We start from the raw sequence: 25,178 nt of genomic DNA, 5'->3' as shown, positions 1-25,178 counted from the left end.
TAACAGACACGCACTTCCGGGCCCCCCACAATGCGCTGCGCCAGCCCCTGCGCGCGCCGGTGAAATAGGTGGGGCGGTGCCACGCGTCAGCGGCGGAGCCAATCAGTTGCGGTGGCGTCACGAGCACCGGTAGGCGATAACCAGGCGGCGCTTTTCGGCCCACGTGCTGCGGCCTCAGCGTGGGATTGGCTGTTTAAGCGAGCTGCGTTCTGAGGTGGCGCGAAGGGCGCCAAATGCGGCGTTCCCGGGCGGCCCTGGTCCCGGTGAGCGGCCCCGGTCCCGGTGAGCGGCCCCGGTCCCCTGCGGTGGTTGTCCTGGCAGCGTTCCGGTGAGCTGCGCCGGTGGTAACCGGCCCTCCCTACGGCGGCGGGAGGGGGGCACTGCGTGCCGGGCGCTTCGACTCGGTCCGCTGATAGATTTCTCGGTAGGGCCTGGGCCTGCTACCGACCTTCTGCCGCGTAAAGGTGAAGCGGCTTCTTTTTGTTTTCAGCCTTTGCGATACTTGCTGTGGGGCCTCGCCTGTGCTGGTTGGTGTAGGTAGTTCAGTGGGTCCTTTCCATAAGCAAGTTTGCTGTCTACATCCTCCTCCACCTAGAAAGCTCATTTTTTTTTTTTTTCACATTTATGCTTGTGTGTGCCCTTGCTGAGTTTCTGCTGAATGCTACTTCTGTAAACTATTTCAGTTTGCCCCTTTGACTACAAGAGACTTTGCAGGTTTTAACTGTAAGCATGCAGAGTAAGAACACCACCAATGCTGTAAAGCCAAACTCAAGAAATACCAGCTAACTGTTTGATACTGTTCAACATATAGAAAAGCCATACAGGAAAAAACATGGTCATGGGATACAAGAGATAACAAATAAAGTTGATAACTTTTTTTTTTTCCTATAGTGTATTTTTTGATGTGAAGGATGGACTTGTCAGTGATTGCTATTGGAGATGTACAAAATGTGCTTTCAGCTATGCAGAAGAACTTGGAGTGCCCAATATGGTATGCAAGGACAATAATGTGAACTCTGCCTTAGTATAGTTAATGAGTCTTTTGGTTTTCTTCTCTTCTTTTCAAACGCTTTGTCAGTTTTATGGGTTACCAGAAAGCAGAGAGAAGTGTATTTTAAGGTTAAGTGTATTTATGTTTTGTAAGGCTCAAGTGAGAAAGTACAGGACAGAACCTGTATTTTGCTCTTATGTTCCAGAAAATTTTGCTTTTCTATTACAACCTAAATGTGTCAATCCTCTATCTAGTTAAGAAAAAAATGTAGCTGATTGGATTAGGATTTTATTTGTAAAGCAGTCTGGATCTTTGTCCTTTGTCTCTAAAAGGTAAGTGAGATCTGTTCTTTAATGCAAGCAAATGCTAAAATAGCATAGATTCTAGTCAAAGCCTAGGTTCCTAGATTGATAAGCTTTTGAAAGACTTGCTTCCCTTGAGCCAAACTGCTGAAGTTTATTTTGTCTTTGGTTGCAAATGTTTTTTAAATCCTTACGTTTTTAAATCCGTTTGGAAAGATTTTACTTTATTGCTATTGGAAAACTAAAATAATTTCTGTGTTGGCAATAACACATATTACAAAGGCACATAGCAGAAAGCATAGAATGTCTGTAGCACTAAAAACTTTGATCTGAACTTTTCTGAAGAGGCAGCATGCTTTTTGCTTAGGTATCATTGGATGGTTGGCTTGGTTATTAACTGACTTAACAAGGTTGTAAGAGCTAAGTGGAAACTGTTTCCTACATCTGCTGTTCTTCATTGCATGTGGAATGTAGCCATTCAAAACTATTATTATAATGCACTTAGCAGTTCTGTTGGTAATTATTAACTGGGCAGAAAGCTGTAAATATGGTGAGATTGGATCTGTCTCACTTTATTTCGATGTGTGTCATTGAAGTATAAAGGTATAATATTTCTTTTCTATTATGGCAAATCAAAATATTAAAACATTCCAAAAAATTAATGACATTAGGGAATGAATTATGCATGCAAAAGTAATGCTGAAGCTGCTGTTGTCTCAGGGTAAATTCTGCTATGGCCACAAGTTAGACTGTTTTGCAGTAATAGCATTGTATGTTTTGGCTGTTTTCATACAAGTTATGTTCTTGTGGTGGTTTAATTGAAATCATTGTATTCAAGGTAGATTATATTTTAAAGTGCATTGAACAAATGAATTGGTTAGAGCTTCTCTGAATGTCTTAGTATCAAGTTAAATGTTAATTTTTACACTGTGCTAGACCAGAATGGGTTTAGAATAGAAAACTGTGGGCAAAAAAGAATAACTTAAATATTTGTGTTGACATGTCTGAGCATTTGATTTACACAAACATAGTAAGAGTCCAGTGGACTCCTGAACCAAACAGAACTGTGGTGTTCTTTACTCTTGTCACAGTTGGTCAGAGTTGAAAAAGAAGGCATTATTGTTCTAACACCAAATTTCCTGCCCTGCTGAACTGTCCTTTCCAGAAAATGCTGTCTTTTTTGCCAGTCAGACAAAGATTGGGAAAAGCTAGTAGATATGTATATATCACATAATGACAGTATTTGTTACTGTACCTGGTTCTCAAATAAAAGAAGTGTCAAATGTGTCCTACTTCTCCACCAAGATTTTTTCTTGGTTTGGAAAAGTGACTATTTCTGAATCTTATTTTGTTGTTCCTATTCTATATGTGACTTCTATGTTCTTCTTTTCCTTCCTTTTTCTTTTTTTAGCCTGGATATGGTAGAAGAGCCAGTTTCAACAAAATGTGATCACATATTCTGCAGGTAGGTTTGAAAACTTGTAATTGCAATGCTTAAACAATCTGTTTTTATTCTGCATGTATACTTCATTTCTTAAATGCTAATGATGTATACTGTGTTTTGATAACTTAATGTATAGCTATTAGGTGGAAAATCAATTATGAATAAGAAATAACTGCAGTTTCACAGATGTGTCAAAGGGGATTGATTAATTCATCGTAACACCAGAACAAAAATACAGGCATTCAACTTGATAATGAAGGATTTCTATTAAGTGGTGCATGCCTATGTTCAGTTTTAAAGAAAATAAAATCCTCCCTTTTGTTACCATTGTGATTACTCTTTTATCCTAGGTTTTGCATGTTCAAACTCCTCAGCAAAAAGAAAAAAGGTGTGATACAGTGTCCTCTGTGTAAGACTGACGTTACCAAGAGGTAATGCATCTTTGCAAGTGGGCTTGAGGATGGGAAGTTTGAACTGTAAGGAGGAATTAATAGTTGTCTTTAAAATGTCTTAGCAGAAGACTGAAACAAACAAAAAAAGGTGGTTATTAAGTAAACTCTGTTTCTGTCGTGGTTTGGGCCTGGTCGGCAGCCAACCCCCGCAGGTGGTCACCCTCCCTTCCCCCTCCCCACCTGGGAATGGGGGAGGGGATTAGAGGGGCGAAGGGAGACTCGCAGGCTGAGATAGGAACAGCTTAATAATGGCAATAAAACGAGAACAATAATGATGATGGGGGAAAACAAAAGGAAATATATAACCAGGCAATGTACAGCGTAATTGCTCGCCACCCGCTGACCAACCCCCAGCCCGTTCCCGGCCAGCGACCCCGAGATGCCAAGATCCCGCAATCGCAATCCCGGAAGTGAGAGAGAGAGCTCCTTCCCAACCCCCCCTCCTCTATACAGTGAGCATGACGTTCCATGATGTGGAATATTTCCTTAGCCAGTGTGGGTCAGGTGCTGTGGCCGTGCTCCCTCCCTGCTCCCCGTGCCCTTGCACACGGGCAGGACATGGGGAGTCGGAGCGTCCTTGAAGTCTCGGTAGCAGCTGAAAACATCAGTGTGCTGTCAGCATTTTTCCCATACCAAACCCAAAGCTAAATCCAAAACACAGCACTCATCTAGTCCCTGAAAAGGAATATTAACTCTATTTCAGCCCAAACTAAGACAGTTTCTAAAGAAGTAACTCTTTAGTGCCTTACCTCAATATAAACTTTTTTCAAGTGACTGCAGGTGAAAACACCATTCTTAGCAAATGTATGTGCTATCAAGTATAGACTGTATTATTGTTCAATCATTACCACTAGTTTCTCTCTGCTATACCTATGTGAGGAAAAATGAGAGGTTCTCACTTTCTGGTAGTTTTAATTCCCACAGTAATGGTTGGTTTTGGTCATTGTGTTGTTATTACTTGGCAACAATTTCTCATTGTCTCATCTTCCACTTCGGAGTTTTACTCCTCTTTTTTTTTTTTCAGCCTAAATTGTAGAACAATTATTAATAAACCCATATATTTGTCTTAAAACAACTCATATGGTGATGTTATTTCAGAAGTCTGAAAGAAAATCCCAGATTTAAGCAGCTAATTGACTCATTGTTGGAAACTATGCATGCATTTGAGCTTGACACTGGAGTAAAGTGTAAGTGTTGTGAATGTATACCTCCTACTTTTCTTAAAATAAGATTTTGACATTTGTATCATAAGTATTTGCAGAGTATCTCACTGTGCAGTAATTAACATGGGAAGAATTATCAATTTTTTTTGGAGTATAGAAGCATGAGTTCCATTAAGTTCCCAAGGTTCCTACAATAATCTCTTGAACAGTGTTAAAGGTTTTTACTGGGCATGTGATGACTTCAGCCAGTCTTACTTTCAGTTCCTGAAATATGGCTGAATGTGTATTGAATAACCTTTAATTTATAATGGTGTGGCAATGTCCTGCTCTTGATTATGTCCAATCTTGCAGCTTTAACTTGAGACAGTCTTAGAGCTTGAAATAGCAAATGCTCTAACAGTTTGTTACCTTGTCTCACTCAGGTATGTCCTTTTGGAACCCAAATTTATCTTTTCTAGTATTCGCTGCCTTGTAAAGGGTATTGGCAAGTTGGATAGCAACATACTGTTGTTGGGGGTGGGTGTTGGTTTGGTTTGACTTTTTTTCTTAGTATATTGTGCTCTTAAGACTAGGCTTTCCAAAATCTTTTCAACTTGTTCAGTCATTCTAAAATCACTAGTATTAGGTCCTGTTCTTGGTAGATTATCCATATAAGAAAAATTTGTTGGGAAAATTAGTTGGCAAGTTCAAGATTTTACTAAATACTTGAAGAGTACTCATAGAGAAGAATCAGACTAATAATTTAATCAGGTTTCTTTAACAATTGTATTTTAGCTGTAAATGTGCTAGTTGCGTAGTGTCTATGCGAGGCTATTTTATTTATGTATAATACCTGTTGTCATGCTCACTATAAGAAAATATTTTTGCTTTTTTTTTTCCTGTTGACACTTTTCAGTTTTAAACAGTCATCGCTTTCCTAAAACATCCACAGAAACCACTTCTGCTGAGTTCCTGTGTAAAGAAAGTTCTGTCATCCAAAGTAAGGGCTTCAGAAACAGGAAAAAAAGTGCCAAAGAAAATGGACAAGAAAACTTCACCTTGGTATTTTTTTTTCCCGAGTTTATTTTTATGAATTGTTTAGTGTTTTATTTGGAATGTGTATACATGCATTTACATAAATGAATGGAATAGGAGATTTTGATTTGCTTTCAGATCACTGTTTGACTTTAATATTATTCCAGACAAGGTCGTCTAAATATTTTTGTCTTCCTAACCTACTTTACAAATTTCTTGCATAAAATGACCTGAACTTAAAGATAATATTGCCATTATTTATTCTGTTACTGAAACTAGGATTGAAAGCTTTTTCATACTACTTGTTTAATGAGGCTGTCTAACTATTAGGCTTTTTACTTTTTTAGTGGTAAGACCATGAATAAGTCTTAAGAATTCTTAAGACATTACCCAACTTAAGGCGATTGCTGTATGTATGAGTTTGTTCATGGTGTGTTGTTTCATCTGTTTAATGCTGAATAGAGTGTTAAGTAAGATAAAACTGTTAATAATTTGAGCTATTAAATGCATGATAATTGTTTCTATTAACACATTCCATTACTGATATCAGTATGATAAATTACATGTATTGGATTTTTGTATAGAGGTTGCCAATTTAAATACTTTAGTTCATATGTATCAGCCATCCTTGCTGTAGTTTAAATAATTAATACTTTTTTGAAATAGCTTACTGTTATTTATAACTATACCTTTCTATTTTCCTGTCAGCATGAAGCTAATGTGGATACACAGCTTACAGATACCAGGTTCAAAAGGTGTTCCCTAAGAAACAAAACCCAGAAATGTGACCCTGAAAAGGGGATTTATATAGAGTTTGGTAAGATCTGTTGTAAAATTGTTCATCCACCCTAGATGAGATTGTGTTTAATACTTGCAAAGTAATGAAAGGTGATGAAGTTCAAATTCTTTATATACACTAATTTCTCCTTAACACCCAAAATTTGAACAAAGGGACAGATGATACACAATTACAAGTTGGTAAATCAAGGGGGTTGTTACAGACTTTATTATATTGTAGGAAATAACGCTGCTGTAGTAAACCTCTAATGCTCAGTGTACAAGATCCAAAGAAGAAAAGATGCTTACAGGTGTGAAAAAAGCTATAGTTGTTACAACTGATGATAAGTGCTGTTTTCTAAAGAATATTAAGCCTTGTCACCAGTGCTTGAGACTCTAGTTAATAACCAGTGATAAGAATGAAATCTAATTGAAAAAAGAATATCTCATTTCTGTCTATCCTAGCTTTTCAGGACTTCATTTTTATCTGGTGCTGCCTGCTGTGAGAAACAAGATAGATGCTGTGCATAGATTTTCTTCCGGTTCCTTCAAGGAAGGAGTTGTTCCTTTCAACGGATAGTGTTCATTGCCTCCATTTTTCTTACTGCTTCTGCCAAGATCAACCAAAGAATATGAAACAGATATTCAAATATATTGCTCTGACTTCCAGTTCAAAATTCTAAATACTAGCAGCTGTTTCATGTATAAATTTAGGAATTAGAAACTAACTCTTAGCTAATTAATTCTTAGTAGCTCTCTGTTACCAGTCACTGTATTCAAACAGAATTTTATGCTGGAGCCATGTAGATATTTATACATAGAAATTGTTATAACTGGGTAAAATACTGCACAATTGAACTTGATTTCATCTGATAAAAGTTGAAAGCATCTACCTCTAGAAAGAACTAAGCATGCATACTTCTGTGATAATAAACACCGAATCTGGCAGGTTGTCTTTCTCTAAATCATTTCAACCAGAGTAACAGCTGATTTGGTTTTAGGCTCTGATTCATCTGAAGAGATTTTTAAACAAGCAGACAATACTGGGTAAGTGATGGTGATTAAGGAATTCTTATTTTCTAAAGACAATAGCTCAGTATTCTCATTCCTGTGTTTTAGTTTCTTAGCATAGGACTGATAGAATTCTTCAAGCTGACAAGTGATTTTCAACTTCAGGGGTATCAGGGTAGAATGGGTAGCTGACTCCCATCAGTTTGTCATATAATATGCTTTAAAGCTGTCTTCTCAATATTTTGGTGCTTACACAGATACTAGATCTTCAAGAGAAAAGCATGTACTATGCTTTAAAAAGTAAACATTAATTTCAGTAATGTGGGAGGGGGTCTTTTAAAGAAATGGATTGAAACTCTGAAGGGATCTAGTTGTGGTATCAATCATGCATGCTGACTTTTCCAAAGGCTGTTTCAGAGAGCAAAAAGGGAAAATTTAGTATCATCTTCTATTATATTTATTCTCATTTTCTCTGTAATTAAAGTAAATTTCCCTTCCCAACAGGTTAGAAGACAAAGAAGCACTCAAGATTTCATCTCAAGAAAAGCTAGAAGAACTTAAGAGTGCTGAGAAGGGGAAAGCATATTCTTGCAGTACACAGCCTGACAAGTTGGGTGATAAAGAAATAATTCTACCAAATGTCGTAGGTGTGTTTTGTTGTTTTGGTGATAAATATGATTAAGCTTGAAAGAAAGATCGATCGCAAGTTAGCATTTTGATTTCACATGATTAAATGTATATACTTGCAGTCTTGTATGTTGTAGTTTTGTTGATGCTTACAACTAGTGACAGTATAATACACGACTACCTGTAGACTAGTTACTTAAAATGTGGTTATCCTGTGCACAGGAACCAAAGGGGGGGAAAAAGTAACTTGATCAAAGTGCAAAACTTTTTCCATTCTACATAAGCCGTATTATCCCTTATAATATAAATTAAGAGCACTGTCTGGTGATTCATGTAAGAAGTTGGATGAACATATGTAATTTGGTCTTTCTCCCTTTCTCTAGAGGGAGATTTGTGCAGTGTAATATTCTGTTTTGGGGGGAAGTAAGGACAGTTCCTTTAAAGCAAAGTAGCCATTAAGCTTGTCATTGTTCTTGTGCATTTAAAATAGGGCTTAATAATTTATAATACCTATAAATCTTCAGGTGAAAGTGATTTCTCGAAGGAAGGCTTGAGCAAGAAAAGCACTTGGAGCATCCCTGAATATGCCAAACCTGGCCAAGTGAATATAACTGAATACCAGAGTTCTCCTTTAAATGTTCATGCTGTAGATCTACTCACAGAACAGTGTGACAGAATAGGTAATGCCAGTCCCTTAAGGAATGGGGACACATCTTTCTTTAAGAACACAGAAGAAATGAATGCAGAGAAAACTCAGTGCAATAGTAAAAGCAAAGACTTTGACTTAAAAGATAGCTCAGAGAGCACCTTGGATAAAAGCAAGGAAATGGATACTGTTGCACAAAGTGTAAAAGCTGTGGAAATGTATGATCCTGAGAAGGATTCTTTCAATGAAAAAGAACTTCCTCTGGAGAAGCTACTTCAGCCAGAGACGTTTCACTGTGCCATTCCAAATCAAGTTTCTAGGAAGAGGCTGAAGCGAAGCATTCAGAAAGTCAATGAATGGTTTTCAAAAAGCAATGAGATTATGTCTTCCAATTCTTCCCAGGATGATTCTGCTGGAGCAAGTGATGTTTCAGGTGAAGGAGATACATTTTTATCAGATAAAGATTCCTGTATTTCAGCAAAGACTGACACTATGGTAGATTCCCTGGAAATTGCAGTGGTTGAAGGAAACAGGAGATTGTCAAAACAAACAGCAGATAGCATCAAAGACAAAATATTTGGGAAAACGTACAAGAGAGGGAGGAAATCAAAAGCCCCTATTATTTTGAGAGACATTTTACCTACTACAAAAAAGGAAGATGTGGCTGATAAGTGCTTGAATAATTCTAGCAAAGACAGGCTAAAACGAAAAAGGAAGACTTCCTATGTCCTGCAACCTGAGGATTTCATCAAAAAAGATACAGAAGAGGCAGGTGAGTGCCCTCAGAGTGTTGACCAGTGCCTTGGAAATGCTGAAAATAAAAGATATAAGGAAAGTTCTGTTAGTGAGAGTCAGCTCTCAGAGAATAGAGAGGATAACACATTAGCAGAACTTGAGGAAGGAGGAGGATCCATATGCAAAAAAGCTACTAAAAAGGTGACTGGCAAGCACTGTGATGGGGAGCTAGAACTGAGTGACTGTGATCCGAAAAGCACCAAGAAAAGTAGTTCTGCAGCAAAAAGATGCAAGCGTTCTGCTAGAACCATGTGTGTTCTACAGCTAGTGGATAGAAACTCTGTTTCCCCTGATCCAACTGAGCCGCGGATTGATAGCTATCCAAGCAGTGAAGAACCAAGGAAAGTTGATTCTGAGCAAAGACAAGTTAGGCACAGCAGGAGGCTTCAGTTACTTTCTGAAGAAATAACAAAAACTGGAACAGGAGTAGTAATTAAGGGAGCAAGAAAGTATGATAGTGATCATGAAGGATCTTCCTTTGCAGTCCAAAGGAATGTGTTATTTCACACTTCTGAATGCAAAGACCTGTGTGAACCCCAGGATACACTGAGTTACAGGCCACTTAGTAATCTGAAGGGTCATGATCTGGAAGCAAATGAAATACAGATTAGTCTAAAGAATTCATTTGACACTGCAGAAACTAGAAAAAGTCTATTCAGCCCTACATCTTCAGGTCAGCGTTCAAGTTGTAGATCCTTTGCACCTGATACAGGTTCTCAAGGTGAAGGAGTAGGTGGGCCTTTGCTCCTACAGTCTCCTTCGATAACTGTCGTACAAACTGTTTCCCACCCAACTGAAGAGGTGACTGAATCAGGTACTGCTTTTCTCCAGGATAGTGAACATGATACCCAAAATAATCCAGGGGGCTTCAGAACTGAGAAGTCGCCAATGGTTAAAGATGTTTTGGAATTGACCAATGAAGCTGAAGATAGTGAGCTAGATACACAGTATCTGCGAAATATATTTAGGCATTCAAAACGCCTATCATTTAGCCTTTATCCTACTCCCATGAAGGCATGTGCAGTAGAAGATGCTGCTTTTGCAACTTTAAAGATATCGTGTGCTGATCAGGTAGAAAATAAACATAGCAAATATTTTAAAACAGAAGGCTTGCAGGAAGAGAAAATGACTGTTGAAAGCTTGAGTAGGGTTTGTGAGAAAGATAAGCTTAAGACCAATGAATCTGCTTGTGTTTGTCCTGTGACTTGCTTTGTCAGCAACACTGAATGTTTGCCCACCAGTGAACATAAAGAAGATGCTTCACAGGTTGCAAATCAAGGGAATCTGACACCAATAATAATGGGTACTGCTAGGATTGAAGACAAAAACAGATTGCAAAAAGTAGAGCAGGGAAACAAAAAGACAGTGTCAACTGACACAGGAATAGAAAGCAAGTTGAGACAAAATCCAGTCAAAAGTAATAAAAGCCACAGTGATGAGAGTAATACAGAAGAGCACGTTTTCGAAATAACTGATTTAAACACAGTTGATGAAATATGCTTCAGTTCAGAAAGCAATCAAGCAGGAAAGGCCAAAGTTGTAGACAGCGAAGAACCAATACTACGTTTTCAGTCTAGGTCAGTAATTTCTCCTGCAACTTGTCAGCAAAGGGCTGCTGAAGTCAGCTGTGAAGTCACTGGAAAAAGTAGCAAAAGAGAAAGAAAACAAGAAAAGAGGAATGAAAAACAAGCAACTCAAACTGGTAGCACAGGGATGCCTGCGTGTTTAGTTACAGAGGCTCTAGAAGATCATCTTAAAGGAAATAATGATTTTACAGGTTTTTCTGAAACCCCTGATGGCTTACTGTGCTGTGATGATGATACTGAAGAGAACATCAGCTTTTCTGAAACAGATAGAGAGAGATCTGCTGTGTTTGTAAAAAGTGACAATGCCCTGATAAAAGAACCACGCAATAGGAATGTTAGAACTAAGCCAACATCTCAAGGTATTCAAAGATCTCGAAGAAGAGCGCAGAAACTGCAGTCTTCAGATGAAGAATCTAGTGAGGAGGAAGAGCTGCCATGTTTTCAGACATTAATATTTGGCAAATCAGAAAGCACACCGTTGCAGATCAATAAAGAGGTGGCATCTGTGGTAGAGTCTTTAGTAAGTCCCATCACACTGCCTCACGATGGAAGTCATGATGACAATAATAAGCAGAAAATGCCTGAAGCTGCTGTAAGTAATGGGTGTGTTTCACCAAGCCAGGAGTCAGAATGCTCTGTCAACTTATTTTCTTCCCAGTCCAATGTGTCTGAAGAATCAGTTGGAGCACAAGATCTGAAGAAACCTTTAATACAAGTTAATACATCCAAACAAGGTAGCAATGTGAATGAAAGTGAAGAAACTTTTCAAAGTTGTAATGGAGGGCTGAAGAGAAGCAAAACTATCTTCAGAGATGAATGCCAAGATGACCCAAACATGAGAGCAAACCTAGGTACCAACCAAGATTTTTATCTGCAGCTGTGTTTGTTATTGCACCTCGGTTTTTGGTGTTTGCATGGGAACTTTGTTCTGTATTTATGAGGTGCTTGCTCTTTTAAAGGTGTGTATCGGCCCTAAACAATCAAACAAAAAACCCTCAGTGGTTTATTTACTGAAAATTAAGTTCTTCTAATATTCTCTGTTCAGAGCAAAAATGAAAAAACTGGGCACTAGAGGCTGGACCAAGTTTGTCTGATGGGAGGTAATTTTGGGGTGAAATGCTAGCTTTCTTACTGTGATGTGACACGTGCATCTATCAGCAAAATTTCATAAAGCCTACCAAAGCTGTTTCCTTGGATGAAATGTTTGTTGAAATTGGCTGTAGAATTCTTTAGTGCTTATTTTGACCTTTTTATGGCTTTCATAAATATTTAGGACTTTTTCATCACTATTGAAATACTTTGTGTTCTATTTACTTTGCTCTGTGTGTGACATGGTGTTCTTAGAAGAAGCACAGACCTACTGTGAGTGAACATTTCAAACTTAAGTGTTTTCAAAACTTGTGGTTTTATCATTATAGTTAACAGTTGGCTAAAAGGTCTGTGTGGTATGAGATTATGGATAATATTTGTTGGGTTTGGTTTTTTTTTCTTTAACTCAGATTTTCTTCTACCTTCTTCAAGGAGAAGTATCTGGATATGACAGTGAAACAAGTTATGTAGAAGATTCGTGTGGAGCATTCTCTCAGGGTGAAATCCTTACTACACAAGTAAGTGAGTTTATGCACTAAATTCTTACAAGTAGTTTGCATTCTAGGATCTGAGCAAGTGCATGAAAGCTTTGAAGTCAATGTGATGGGAAACTGCTTTTATCATACTTCTTTGTGTCATTAGGTTACTTCCAAGAGCATAATTAATAAAGAATTGTCCAAATTTGCCTTCCATGCTAACATTACACGCTAATGGCCATAACTTGTTATGTGGTATTGATTACAGTGCTTAATTGTGGGAGATGCTAGTTAATAATCTCCATACTTGACCAGTGCTGGAAAATTCAGCTTCCTGTATTTAAAAGCTGCACTGATAGGAATTTATAATGATTTGTGATAAGGTTTGGATTTGCTACATTATCGTATTTAGAAGCATGGAAACTTGCCTTCTAAGGGTAAAGATTAAATCAAATAATTCCATATTAGAATATTATAGATATAAGACCCAATAGGCAGTGTCCAATGAAAGGTGTGTCTAGCACAGTGTGTTTCTTTTACTATTAATTTCCTGATTACTGCTTAATGGCCTGACTTTATGGGTGATTGGTATAGGGGGGTTTCAGTTGGAGATATTTGGGGGGTTTTTGTGTGTTTTGGTTTTGGGGTTTTGTTTTGTTTGGTGGGGTTTTTGTTGGGTTGGGGTGGTTTAGGTTGGTTTTTTTTTGTCCTTTAACTTCAAGGTAGATCTTATCCCAAATCTCTCTCTTCAGCATTAACAGCCCTATGGATTTTAATGTATGTCAAATAAGATTTAATTTCTTTTTGTGCTTTATGGATGATTCTTCTGTTTACTGCATCAGTGCAAAATGTGGCCAACTGGCAGGACGTTGCTCCCTGATGTAGCTTCATTGATAGAGATTCTAGGACATTCTTGGGTTGAATGGAATAGTGGCAGTATGGATTAGGGAGTTTTTTGCTTTGTTGTGTGGTGGGTTTTCTCTGAGTTTTTTTTTTTTTTGTATTGATTCAGTAACACGGAAGTTCCACATGGTGCCAGTGCTAGAGCTGCAAACATAGTATTCTGTGCTGTAGAAACTGCTTTATCCTATATGATGAAGATTTTAGGTTTTTACAAGGACCCTTTGAAGCCCCAAGCAGCTCATATGAGGAGGTGTATATGGCAAGTTTTTAATAGAGGGTGTTGTAATTTTTGAGAGAGAAAGTAAGGAAGAGTAGTATTCCTTTTAAACAGTCTTTGGGGCTTTCAGTAATGGTGGAAGATGCAGAGGCTCAATACTTGATGTTGATTATTAAATTCTAAATTAAGTGGGTAATGCAAACTAACGCAGTTGATACAAAATGTTTTTTAAAGAAATCTGCGCAGATTTTTTTCCCCAACTGATTAAGGTCTGAGCTGTCTAAACTGAAATGACTTGAACAGCAAAATGGCTGTGCAATTGTTTGGGTTTCTTTACTTTTGACATAGTGCATGTGCATTATTTGTTACAGTAAAAGCACCACAGCTGCTTTCTGAACACATGGTAAAAACTAATTCAAAATAATTTTACTGTTTCTAATTTTCAAGTGTTTGCTAAAGAAATTAATCTTACTGTTTAATATATTGAGTTTGCTAATGTTGGCACAACTGTGTATCCTTTGCAGCAGAAGAATGCTATGCAAAATAACCTAAAAAAACTTCAGCAAGAAATGGCTGTACTCGAAGCAGTGCTAAATCAGCACGGAAGTCAGGACCGTGAATTTTTACCTCTCCATAGGGAACTGCCACATTCGAGTAGTGAAAGAACACTTGGAATGGAAGAAATGAGACAAAGAGGTAAATTGCAATGTAAACCTTTCACAGCTTTCTTACAAAGAGTTGTGTGACTATTACTAGTTCTTTTTCCCTCTACCACAAATTATAGTGTTAATTTAAAAGTATGTTAGCAGAACTTTACCTAAATTCAACTGTTCAGTGAGACATACATGTTTTATTTATAACTTAGGTACTACACTTAGTTGAAAAAAACTCCTTTTACAGATACCTGTGAGATGACGTAGTGCAATTGTCTAAATGGTTTGAGTAGACCTTGTGGCTTGGCAGTACTAATCCATGTTGCTGTTCTGTCAGTTCTGGTTGTACTCTTTGTTTCCTTTCACTGGAATGGGTAAGGGACTAGAAGAGTGGCTGAACGCCCGAAGTACTTGGCCTCTATTGCCGTGGTAGAAATTGTCCTTTAGCGTATCAAGGAACAAGACAGAAATAGGTATGTATTGGCTGTCAAAAGTAATACAGTATAGGTCAGGCTGCTGATGGTCAAAGAGGAGGAGAATACCTGTATTAGTGTGTAAATCCCCTGAACAGGACGTGAACACAGACCTTCGGCCTACTTTATATCCTACTTTTTCCACATGATACATAGCTGACATCTTAGTCTTGTAGATGATTTAATGTGTGAAAGAAAATGTAGTTTTTAGGTGTGCTTCAAATCACTTAGTATTTTGTGTAGATTTCTGGTTTGGGACACTTGTCTCTCTAAAGTATATCTGGGTTGAGATTTTAGCAAGTGCTTGACTTCTTACCTGAAAAAACAATTAAGAACAGTTGCTTTAATTTTGCTTGTTTAAGAATTAATTTTCCTTTTTTTAAAGGGGCAGAGTCAACCTCAGAAGGAAATTTTGAAAATCACAAATGCAGCAGTTCAAAGGGATTTTCAGTCTATGATTTCCATGTTATCCCAAGTGATTCTCTCAACAGTAAAATCAAAGAGTTGAACAAAGAAAGGTAGTTTTTGGTTTGGTCGTTTTGTTTTGTTTTTTACTTCTAATCTTGTATTTAAAAATAAAAAAAAATGCTTGACATAAATATCTCTTAACTTTTGAGCAATTATAATATCTTAGCTGTTGCTACATGGTTCTGATACTTGGAAGAATAAAAAAGTTATTAAAACCAATTTCCATCTCAAGGTCTCAAGAATTGTTGCTTCCATCTTCTAAATCCTGTTTGTTAAAGAGACCAGATTTGAAGAAAGGCCTTCAATGTGACAGTGTTCTGAAGAACAAAGCTGCTACTGAAAAGACAAAACCTTTGCAGGAGGCAGTGCAAGAATGTAGTCACTGTCGCCTTGAAGCAGGTAACATTTAAGAGGGATATAACACACTTTGACTTCTGCTTTTTGTTCCTGCTTTTTTCATGTTTTTACATACTAGTAAGATACAACTTCTTGTAAACCAAGGATTTTAATTTATATATCCCTGGTCAATTTAAAAAGATGTTACATGTTTGGTTTTGTTTGGTAGCCCAACTGTATAGCTGCCCATTAGGATGGGGCTGGACCAACATTCTGACAGTAATGGAAGTTATTATCTGTCTCACGTATAAATTGGTACTTCTTGACAGATACGCTACTAAAAATTTCACAGGTATTGTAGTGTCTCAGCTATAGATCAGGAAAAAGTAATGACAGAGGCAAAGGTGAAGTTGTAAACAAATAAGGAGAGGAACTGACTGCAGCATTTAAACTTAAAAGGTAGAGAAACAGTCTTTCACCATAACTACAGGAAGAATGAAATTGTTTCAAGGAGTAATTTCTTTTTTCCTTCAGAAAATGCAGATGAGCAGAAATCTGGGACCAGGCTAAACAGTGCATCTGTCTTATCAAATCTCTCTGGAAATGTGACCAGGAGTCCAAATAACTCTTTCTCCTCTGTAACGCTTCTTAAACCTCGAACTGCAGAAGCAACAGATAGTTCTGTTGTAGCTCAGAATGCTAATAAAGGCTGTGCTCAAGAATGTAAATCCAAGAGAAGTGTGTGTTTTCCTATATCTGTTCTGTACAATACAGCTGGGAAAGAAAATGCTACAAGTGCAGTTGTGACTAACAGGAAAGGAATGTCAATTGTTGCATCAGGTCTGAATCAAAGTGAACATGTAAGTATATTTCAGAAGTTTTAGAGATCACTTGTTAATTGTCCCTGATTATCACTATAGTCCTCAACATAGAGAGAACTAAGTGTAATTGAAACTAATCTTACAGGAATTCCAGATGAGTAATACAGCAACTCAAGTCAAACTTTCTCAGTCCTGAAAATATGAGGAACTCTCCCTGTAAATGGCACTATTAAGCTTAGTGAAGTTTGAACTTTTTAAAATGACTGCCTACTGTCTAGGGAAAAAAATACATTATTCCAAAGCAAGAGGAGTTTATTTCTGGAAAGCCTTGTGGCTTGGAGCGGAGGGGTCTGTTTGGTTGGTTGCTTCCCTTAATGTTCTCAGATGCGGCTTCTTTACCCAAATTCTGATCCAAAGTGAGGATTTCTGTAATTATTCAATTCTGAATTGCTAATAAACTTGGATTTTTGGTCCATTTCCAGGAGGATATGGCTTTTGATTTATAAACTACTGAGAGCTCTCATTCACTTTAGCCTGTGAATGTCAAAATCACTGACTTTTAAGGAAATGTATATTCTGTGTGTCAACACAAATAGAACCATTACTTTAAAATAACTGTCCTATAAACTGGAATTGTTGGGGTTTTTTAATCTGGTTTTCTAGCTATTAATTTTCTTAACTATTTTTCAGTTGGTTGTTTGGAAGTTTGCGAGACAAACTCAGAGCACTTTATCTAATCACATTACGGAAGGAACAACCCATGTCATAATGAAAACAGGTTTGTTGGGAGCTATGTGAACTATATTTACACACCGTATAGAATTTTAACTCTAGGCTAACCAACAAGCAGACAATTCAGCAATAAATTCAAATAAGCTTGAGGAGAAGGTGTTAATTGTTCTCTCATCATTTTTTTGTTTGAACTTGGCAATTTTTCCTGTTCTATTTCACAGAATCAGAGCAAGGATATGTTTTGTTTCTTTGTGTGATTTGAAGTTAATGTTGCTTAATTTTTTTTTTCTTCAGATGTTTGGTCACAATTTTCAAGCGTTTACAGCATGTTAATGTTAAGCAGTTCAGAACCAACCAAAAAGAAAGCAGGACAGTTTCTAAAGAAATGGGTTACGGACATTCTTGGAAATAAGATGCTGTTTTGGTTTCCCAATTCCTTGCCAGCATTATAAATGCTGTTTCATTCTAAATTTTTGAAAGAAACTTATCTTTAATAGAAAACTGGAAGTGGGATTTAAGTATATGTGTAACTGATGGTAACTGATAGTGGAGGCATGCTTCCATAGGAACAAAGCAGCACTACCGTTTCCTTGTAACTATTTGCGTGCTTAATTAAGGTACTTTAGTTTTTGCTCTTTGGGAGAGCTCCTTATTAAAAGCTTGAAGGGTCTTTATAGAAAAATCAGTACAATACTACAGTTTCAAATTTGACAAATGTATTATTCTGAAACATACAGCATCATATTGACTTCAGGAAAGCATAACATTCGTCAGTAAAATTAAGTTACTATATTGCTGTAGGTATAGGTTATATTTAAACTCTCTACTGAACCTACCTCCTAGCTTTTAACCAACTTTTTCTTAAAAAGCAAAACATTTTGAGCCAAATCTGAGTGTGTGTATGCTATATACCGTGCTTGCATTTTGCTTCATAGAAGCACTTCTATCTGGCTTATGTTTGGATGCAATTTATCACATAAGCCTTTCTTGCTTTTGAAAACCAGCAAGGTTTTCAAACCTGAAAGGACCCAAAAAATCTTGTTGCTCCAAAACGTTGGACTCAATTTTTGCCTTTTTCTTTAGGAAGTATATCATAGACACCATGACCATATTTTTTTTGAGAGGTCTTCATACATATAGGATAAACTGCCTTCTGAAGTTGTGCCTGGTCTGGTAGAGTAGATGATGATCTTTAAATGACCGGTCATCTAAAATTTTGTGCCAATGTTCGACACTGAATCCTACTGTTAGTGTCCTCTGTCTTGACTAGTATTCATGCTTTTTCTTGCCTCTTACCTTTACTGAATAACTAAAAGAGGTTTCAGAAGTTGTACATTGATTAGTTTCTGCTCATTTCCATCAGTGTAGTAGAATCGGGACCCTAGAATTTTGCAACCTCTCTATAGATGGTCTTGATATTTTGCTGCTGCACACTTAGCAAAAACTTTTGCTTTTAGGTACAAATAACCTGAGCTGGTTTTTTTTTCACTAATGGAATAACTGAAAGAGATCTTATTCTTCTTTGCTTTGCAGATAAGGAGCTGGTGTGTGAACGGACACTGAAGTACTTTCTGGGTATTGCAGGAAGGAAATGGGTAGTTAGTTATCAGTGTAAGTATAACTTGTTTTGGTGCTAAATGGTCTCTGCCCTTCTACCACAAATGTACTCTCTTTACTTGTTCCAGTGGAAAAAAAAAAAAACACCTCTTCATACCTTGGCATCTGTTTTTAAATACTTTAAAATAAATACTTTTTTTAAAAAAAAAAAAAAAAAGAAAAAAAGCACATATACAAAAAAAAAAAAACAGCAACATCAAGGTTCTTACTGTTCTGAATACTTTTGCTGCTTTCAAATAACCACATTGGATTGCTCCTTACCCTGACAAAAGCCTTTCCTCCCTATTTAAATCTTTGAGATGGATGGCATCAGTTAGTGCAAAATTCATGTTATTTATAGAAGGTAAAAAAATTCTTTCAGGCATCATACTATATTCAGTTTCCCATAGTACAAATACATTCCATTTAATATAGCAATGAAGTCAGACTATTGGCAGTAGAACAATAATTTTGCTGGATAAAATAACTTGTCCCGTTCTGATCTTTTTATTCAGGGGTAATTCAGTCTTTTAAAGAAGGAAGGATACTGGATGAGGTAGGTCTTTTTTATCTTAAGAGTGAAATGTAAAATGTGTAAGCAATGCTGTTACACTGATAGATCTGTCGGTAACCTCAGATATTGTCTAAACATTTAACATGGAAATTTGACTCTGAAAACTGGGATTCTAGTTTGACCAAATGGTAGGACTAAAAGCCACACTCAGGCTTCATTATTACTGAAGTCATAATGGGTCCCTAGTATCTTTTTGGAACAGGTTATAGGTGTATTTTTTTGTAAGTGCTCCTACTCGTATTGATGGATTACAGCATAGAGGAAGAGATCTATTGTTTGCTTAAGGAAATAATATTGGAACGTAGCTATATACATAGCTTTGTTTTGGTTTTAAACTTCAGAATAGCCAACCTAGTGAAAACTAATTCTGGTATTTACTACCTTTCCTAGTAGAAATGCTTTATTTGATATGACTCTGATTTAGGTGGATTTTTGTATTCCTGGGTAGTATTTGGATTTTCATTCTCTAGTACAGATTTTTGGAGAATGTTGTATTGGTGATACAGTATGGATTTCATATATCTAATGAGCAGAAATGCCTATTTTCTGGTATGAAATCCATATGCCCTTTTGTCAAGCCAAGGTTGAAGAAGAAAAATCTTAGCCCCAAAAAGGCCCTAGGAAGGCTTATTAAAGGCCCTGCTGTGCTTGGGGTGAAAGGATGAATTTGCTACAGAACTGACTGGGAATGCTAGAATATGAGACAGTAGTTAAGTCATACACTCTCACGTTGCTTTAAGCAAGGATAGGAGCCTCCAATTATAATGAAAACCAAAATTTTTTTTTTCAAGTCAGTTGAAAATATATGCAGCTGTTCTTTATACTCTTGAATCAGGTTAGACTGCATGGAAGTTTTGGAGAAGTTTCATGAAAGTATTGGAGAAATGGGAGTTCGAGTCACAAGTAGGCCTGAAATTCTCTGCAGGGGTTTCATTACCGCTCTCCATTTTTCTTGAAAAGCCTTTTACTTACTTTTCTGCACACATATGATTGTGAGGTTTCCAATTCCGAAATCTGACAACTTCTTCCTGTTCTGATGCAGAACCTCTGACCAGAAAAGTGTTCCCAGTCTCTAACTTCTGATTGCTTGTTTATGTTATGTTTCAGGAGAACTTCGAAGTTAGAGGAGATGTAATCAATGGAAGAAATCATCAAGGTCCTAAGAGAGCTAGAGAGTCTCTGACTGAAAAGGTATCAGCACATCAGGGGTGAAAATTCTGTCCTGCTGTGACTGTTTCAGTTATATGCTATGCTAGCTGAATATCTGGAAATTCTTTCAATTTCTCTGCTGTTCTGTATATGGAGTTGTACAAATTAAGCATTTTTATACATGAAAGGTGAGCTCTGTCAGCAGCAGAGCAGATATGCTCAAGTGACTGACTATGCTTAGAGCAAATGTCATTTTACAATATTGGTATAAGTTAGCACAGGGTTTGTGGTTTTTGATGACATTTTTCTTTGTAGGTTACAAAGAATTTCAGATATACTTTATGAAACAGTGATAGCTTGATAACCAGTCCTAGAAGTGCAGTGAAACCAGCATATTCAGTATGGTCCTTTAAGGATACCATATGTACTCTGTTAACATGTTTCTTGTTTTTCAGATCTTTAAAGACTTTGAGATCTGTTGCTATGGACCTTTCACTGATATGACTACAGGTATGTCATTCTAGTGGAAGTAAATGAACTCTTAGCATAAAAAATATTTAGAGAGGGATTGTGTACATTCATCAGGATTTTACATTTGACCTCTTCTTGGATGCTCTTGTACCTCTTTACTCTAAAACTTTCAAAATACCTATATGAGGTATAGTGTAGGTAAAGAACTTTATCCAGTTCTACCTCCCAGATAGAACGGAAAGGGTGTTCTCTTCTATTTGGATGTCCTCAGAGAACTGCTCTGGCGATTTTGTGGTATTTCAAAACAGGCCTTTTATCTAGTTTATCTCTGATTCTCTAACAATGAAGGAAAAGCATTAATATCATACTGTCTGGTAATTGCCTTAGGTGCTACTGAACACTTGTATTTGAGCATATTTTCTTCTGTCTTAGTAAACAGTTCCTAAGTATGGTTTTCTAGCAGTTAACATATCCTTAGTGTAATCTTCTCTCTCTAGCAGCAGATGTTAAAAGTGAAACATGCAACAAAACCAGAAGCTTATATACAAAGAAAAGGCTGGACAAGATAGCTTCTTTGCATCTTTTTGTTTGTTTGTTTGTTTAAAATTGAGTTAAAGTATAGTAGAAGTTTTGAAAATTTAAGCTAGAATTTTTCTACTTAAAATGTTTGTACCTCTCTTCCTATTTTTGGGGTTTATTCGGCATGTACTTCCTGATTTGTCCAATATAATTTAATTTTTGACTTGGCAAAATATCCTTAAGTCTCTTGACATTTACAATAATTACTACATAGGATGCAGTGCTTTCACCTGCTGCTGTGATCATCAATTGTGGGTCTTATACTTGAGACTTATTTATCTTCTTCACTACCAATTCAACAAATTAGTGGAAATTAAATACTTTGGCTACTTTCATTAATGAGAGATAATCACAGTTCTAACTTCTGATTTTTAATTTTAATTTCATGTCTTACATCCTTCTGATAAGAGGAAATAAATTGTTAGTTACGTCCTGTTTAAGTTTTAGGCATGTGGTGTTTTGCTTTTTTAGGGTTTTTTTGTTTAGTACTGACTGGAGGGTGAGGGAAGCAAGTGAGCTGATGTTCCTCAGCAAGCTAGAAAGTGAAAGGACATACTAAGGCTTACATTTCTTTCAAATGATGATAGTTTATATCTCGGAACAAACACATGAGGGATTAGGGAATAGCATCAGTTTTAATGTGATATAAAACATTGAAGTAATAGACTGTTCATCTGATTTCTTCAGAACATCTAGAATGGATGGTGGAGCTTTGTGGTGCCTCCGTTGTGAAGCAACTTCATTTGTTCACACACACAACAGTAAGTGTTAATTAATGTTACACTTAACATAGTGAACAATTTACACTTACATATTACACAACATGTTGAAAGATTACATGGCCTTCCTGGGCTTGTCAAAGACTCGATGCATACAGTTATGTTAGAGAGAAATGTCTGCACAGTAATGATGCCAAACTGCATGGCATTCTTGTGTTCTAGGCTCTGGCCACTGTGTATTAGAAGGCTGGCTAACTTGTAGTGGAAAACTGATTGGAGTACTTTTATGTAGGCCAAATAGCTAATCTCCCTTCAAATCAGCACTGACCCTCACTTTCCATCACAAAAAGATTTTAGTGCCTTAACTTAGAGCATTCCTGAAGAGAAATCACAGAATAATCTTCCAAACTAATGTCTTTCTCACTCTACTGCCACTTAAAGTCCTCTCTGAAGTGATGCACTGAAGCAGAGTTAGCTCAGTTATCACTCTCTGCAGACAGATGCAAGAGTAATTTAATGAGAAACTTTTTCTTAGTAACTTTTTTTTTCTTATCTTGAAATACTAGAATTCTACTGCTGTCGTGGTTGTGCAGCCAGATGCTTGGATGGAAAACACGGATTATAGAGGTAAAATGACACACTGTCATGAACTGTTTTATTGTATGCCTTGAGTGTCTTTATCACCACTGTCCTTTTAATAGCTAAGTATCAGAGAGGTTTGTAGAGGAGTCAAAATCCTACTGCATCTGGAGATGGAAGTATGTCTTCGAAGAAAAATCTGGAAGGACAAGGTATATTATCTCAAGAATCAGCAATAGAGTCTTAAAAAGGTAGTTGAGCAGGCAAATCCTATTCTTGGCTCAGTTGTCCTGGGTATCGTCATCTATACAGAAACTTTTCTGATCTGACATATTTTCTAAAAGGTGGGGAACGACTTAGATGGGACAAGATTCTCTTGATCTGGAAAGAATATATAGCTAGGAAGTGTTAACTGATACAGCTTTTCCTTTTTACCCTACCCATTTTTTTTTTTAATTTTTTTTTTTTTAATTTAAATGCTCCAGAGAAACCATGAGACTTGGAAAGTGCAAGTGTTCCAGACTGACTTACTTTTAAATGAGATAGTGGGACTTATGGCATGAATGGGAGCTAGTTAGGCTACAGTGTAGTTCAACAAAAAAAGGAGCAGGAGGATGATGTGAAAACAACAGTTGTTCCCATGGCACTGGGAAAATGAGAAATTAAAGATCTTGAAACTGCAAAGAACAGTCTGGGAGCACTTCAGTAGTTTTCTATTGCTTTTCTCCCAGTGAGACTTACTGCTTGTTACATACTCAGTACGCCTGAGGAGACAGGAGTTGAGGGTTTGTCACCGACGTAATAAATTAAAAGATAGTAAGGACTGCACTCTTTGTTTTTAGTGTTTATTCTATAGTGTTCAAAACTTCCTGCCTGACCATTTGCCAAACAGTTATTCATTTTGGAGCAGCATTATTACCTGCATTGTTAAAAGGAGTAATGGTGCCACGTCGGTTTTTAGACTCTTGGTTTTTATCAAGGCCTTTAAAATGTCAAAGATAAAGCAGATAGCTTAATCTGAAAGGCATCAGCAAACTCACCTTAAGATTGCTTTGACTTGTTTATAACCGTTTTATCATTTGTGTCTTTGTCTTACAGCAATCCAGCAAAAAGACAACATTGCCATGGTAACTCGAGAGTGGGTATTAGACAGTGTTGCTTGCTATGAGTGCCAAGAGTTCAATGCCTACCTTGTGTCCTGAGGGTGATCTGCAGTTCTTTTTCCATTGCTCAGAAATTCTCATCACTGCTGATAACTTGGTAATTATTTTAAGGACTGAGAATGTTTAAGTCACTTAGTCAGAGATTATGTGCATGTAGTGTTCTTTGTTCAGAGTAAAATAACTACATTTTTATTAACAATAAAGTTAGTTAAGCAACAATATAAAGATGGAATTACACACTGTTCTTTAAAGATTAACATTTCTCATTCCAAAATAGTCCTTTAAACTAATGTAAAACAAATTTTAAAAGTTAGAAGATTTAGAATGTGGTCTCTTCAGAGAAATGGTGATGTATTATTTACCATTGCAGCTAGTTCCCGTTTATATACTTGAGGATGTTTTGGAGCCAGTCATTTAAAAGAGTAATACTGGGCTCAGGGCTTGAATTAAAATGTACTTGCACTCCCAAGAAACCTCCATATTTTTCTTTTGCATAAATACCCTGAATAAGGGTGTATACCAATACAGTGGAATATTTTGTGATTACTAATGCACTGACCTGGTTAGTCCTAGGCCATGGATTATAGTTGTGTTGAAAACGATACAGACACCTCTCCTGTTGTATATAGAAGTGCCAACTTGAATTAACCAGGAAAATGATCCACAGATACAGTCCCTGAAAAGCCAGCACTTGATTTTCAGCATAAATCAATCCTTAAAACCACAAGCCTGTACCAGTGTTGTGTCAGTCTTTTTTCTGAGAAATGTATGTGGCACCTATTGAAGAGATAATAAACAGATGCACTTTAGTATCACCATGACCTGTAATAAGCCATATAAGAATCTGATTCTAATAGTCCCTGCCTGCAAAATGAGACTGCAAAGAAAATATATTGCTTTCTGTAGAATAAAATATGTTGCTTGTTTCTGTTGCCAAGCAGTTCAACTTCATAAATAATTTCGTATTTTGAGAGCAGAAAAAGAACCTGATTTCATAAAGTTGTTTAAAATTTTAAAAAATTGTAGCTAAGTTCAGAGAATTATCCAGTGCTCAGAGGCTGCTAGGTTGTCTTGGAAAGTTATAGAAAGTATGTTTATAAATATTGGAATGCTCAAAAGAAATAAAATTATTTTGACAAGTATTTTACTTAAGTGTTTAGCTGCTCTTATGTAAATCAGTCACTCGGTCTCTGCATTGAGGCATATACAAAAAAAATATCTGAAGTCTAGCTTCCTGGAATTGGGCAAGGGAGTGGAGACATATACTGGAGGAGGTGAAAAATGTAAATTAAAGTTTCAGAGCTGGAATCAGAATTGTAATTCCCATCAACCTGAGAAGCAAATGTGTTATCAAGTGTCTTGCAGTTGCCAA

At 36.9% G+C, this 25,178-nt stretch overlaps 1 protein-coding gene across 4 annotated transcripts; it reads left to right on the top strand.

The window, feature by feature from the left end:
* Positions 1-193: 193 nt before the first annotated feature.
* Positions 194-24,948, top strand: BRCA1 (BRCA1 DNA repair associated). 4 transcript variants are annotated; one of them, XM_032985975.2, is made up of 23 exons: positions 194-328; positions 892-991; positions 2,705-2,758; positions 3,088-3,168; positions 4,288-4,376; positions 5,248-5,393; positions 6,075-6,183; positions 7,145-7,190; positions 7,659-7,801; positions 8,306-9,199; positions 12,330-12,415; positions 14,018-14,189; positions 15,005-15,137; positions 15,320-15,486; positions 15,958-16,283; positions 16,935-17,022; positions 18,510-18,587; positions 19,088-19,128; positions 20,254-20,337; positions 20,751-20,805; positions 22,033-22,106; positions 22,631-22,691; positions 23,742-24,948. In XM_032985975.2, the coding sequence occupies exons 2-23, from the start codon at positions 912-914 to the stop codon at positions 23,843-23,845; spliced, it is 3,111 nt and encodes a 1,036-aa protein (XP_032841866.2). In that variant the 5' UTR covers positions 194-328; positions 892-911; the 3' UTR covers positions 23,846-24,948. The 4 variants fall into 4 exon arrangements, with proteins under 4 accessions (XP_032841866.2, XP_032841864.2, XP_032841867.2 ...); XM_032985973.2 differs by having other exon boundaries at positions 8,306-11,659; XM_032985976.2 differs by lacking the exon at positions 8,306-9,199.
* The last annotated feature ends 230 nt before the right edge of the window (positions 24,949-25,178 follow it).

This window comes from Tyto alba, unplaced genomic scaffold (genome assembly GCF_018691265.1).
Source record: "Tyto alba isolate M040663 unplaced genomic scaffold, T.alba_DEE_v4.0 Super-Scaffold_12, whole genome shotgun sequence".
NCBI classification, from domain to species: domain Eukaryota; kingdom Metazoa; phylum Chordata; class Aves; order Strigiformes; family Tytonidae; genus Tyto; species Tyto alba.
The sequence above is the reverse complement of the archived record's forward strand: the minus strand, read 5'-3'. Positions and strand labels throughout refer to the sequence as shown.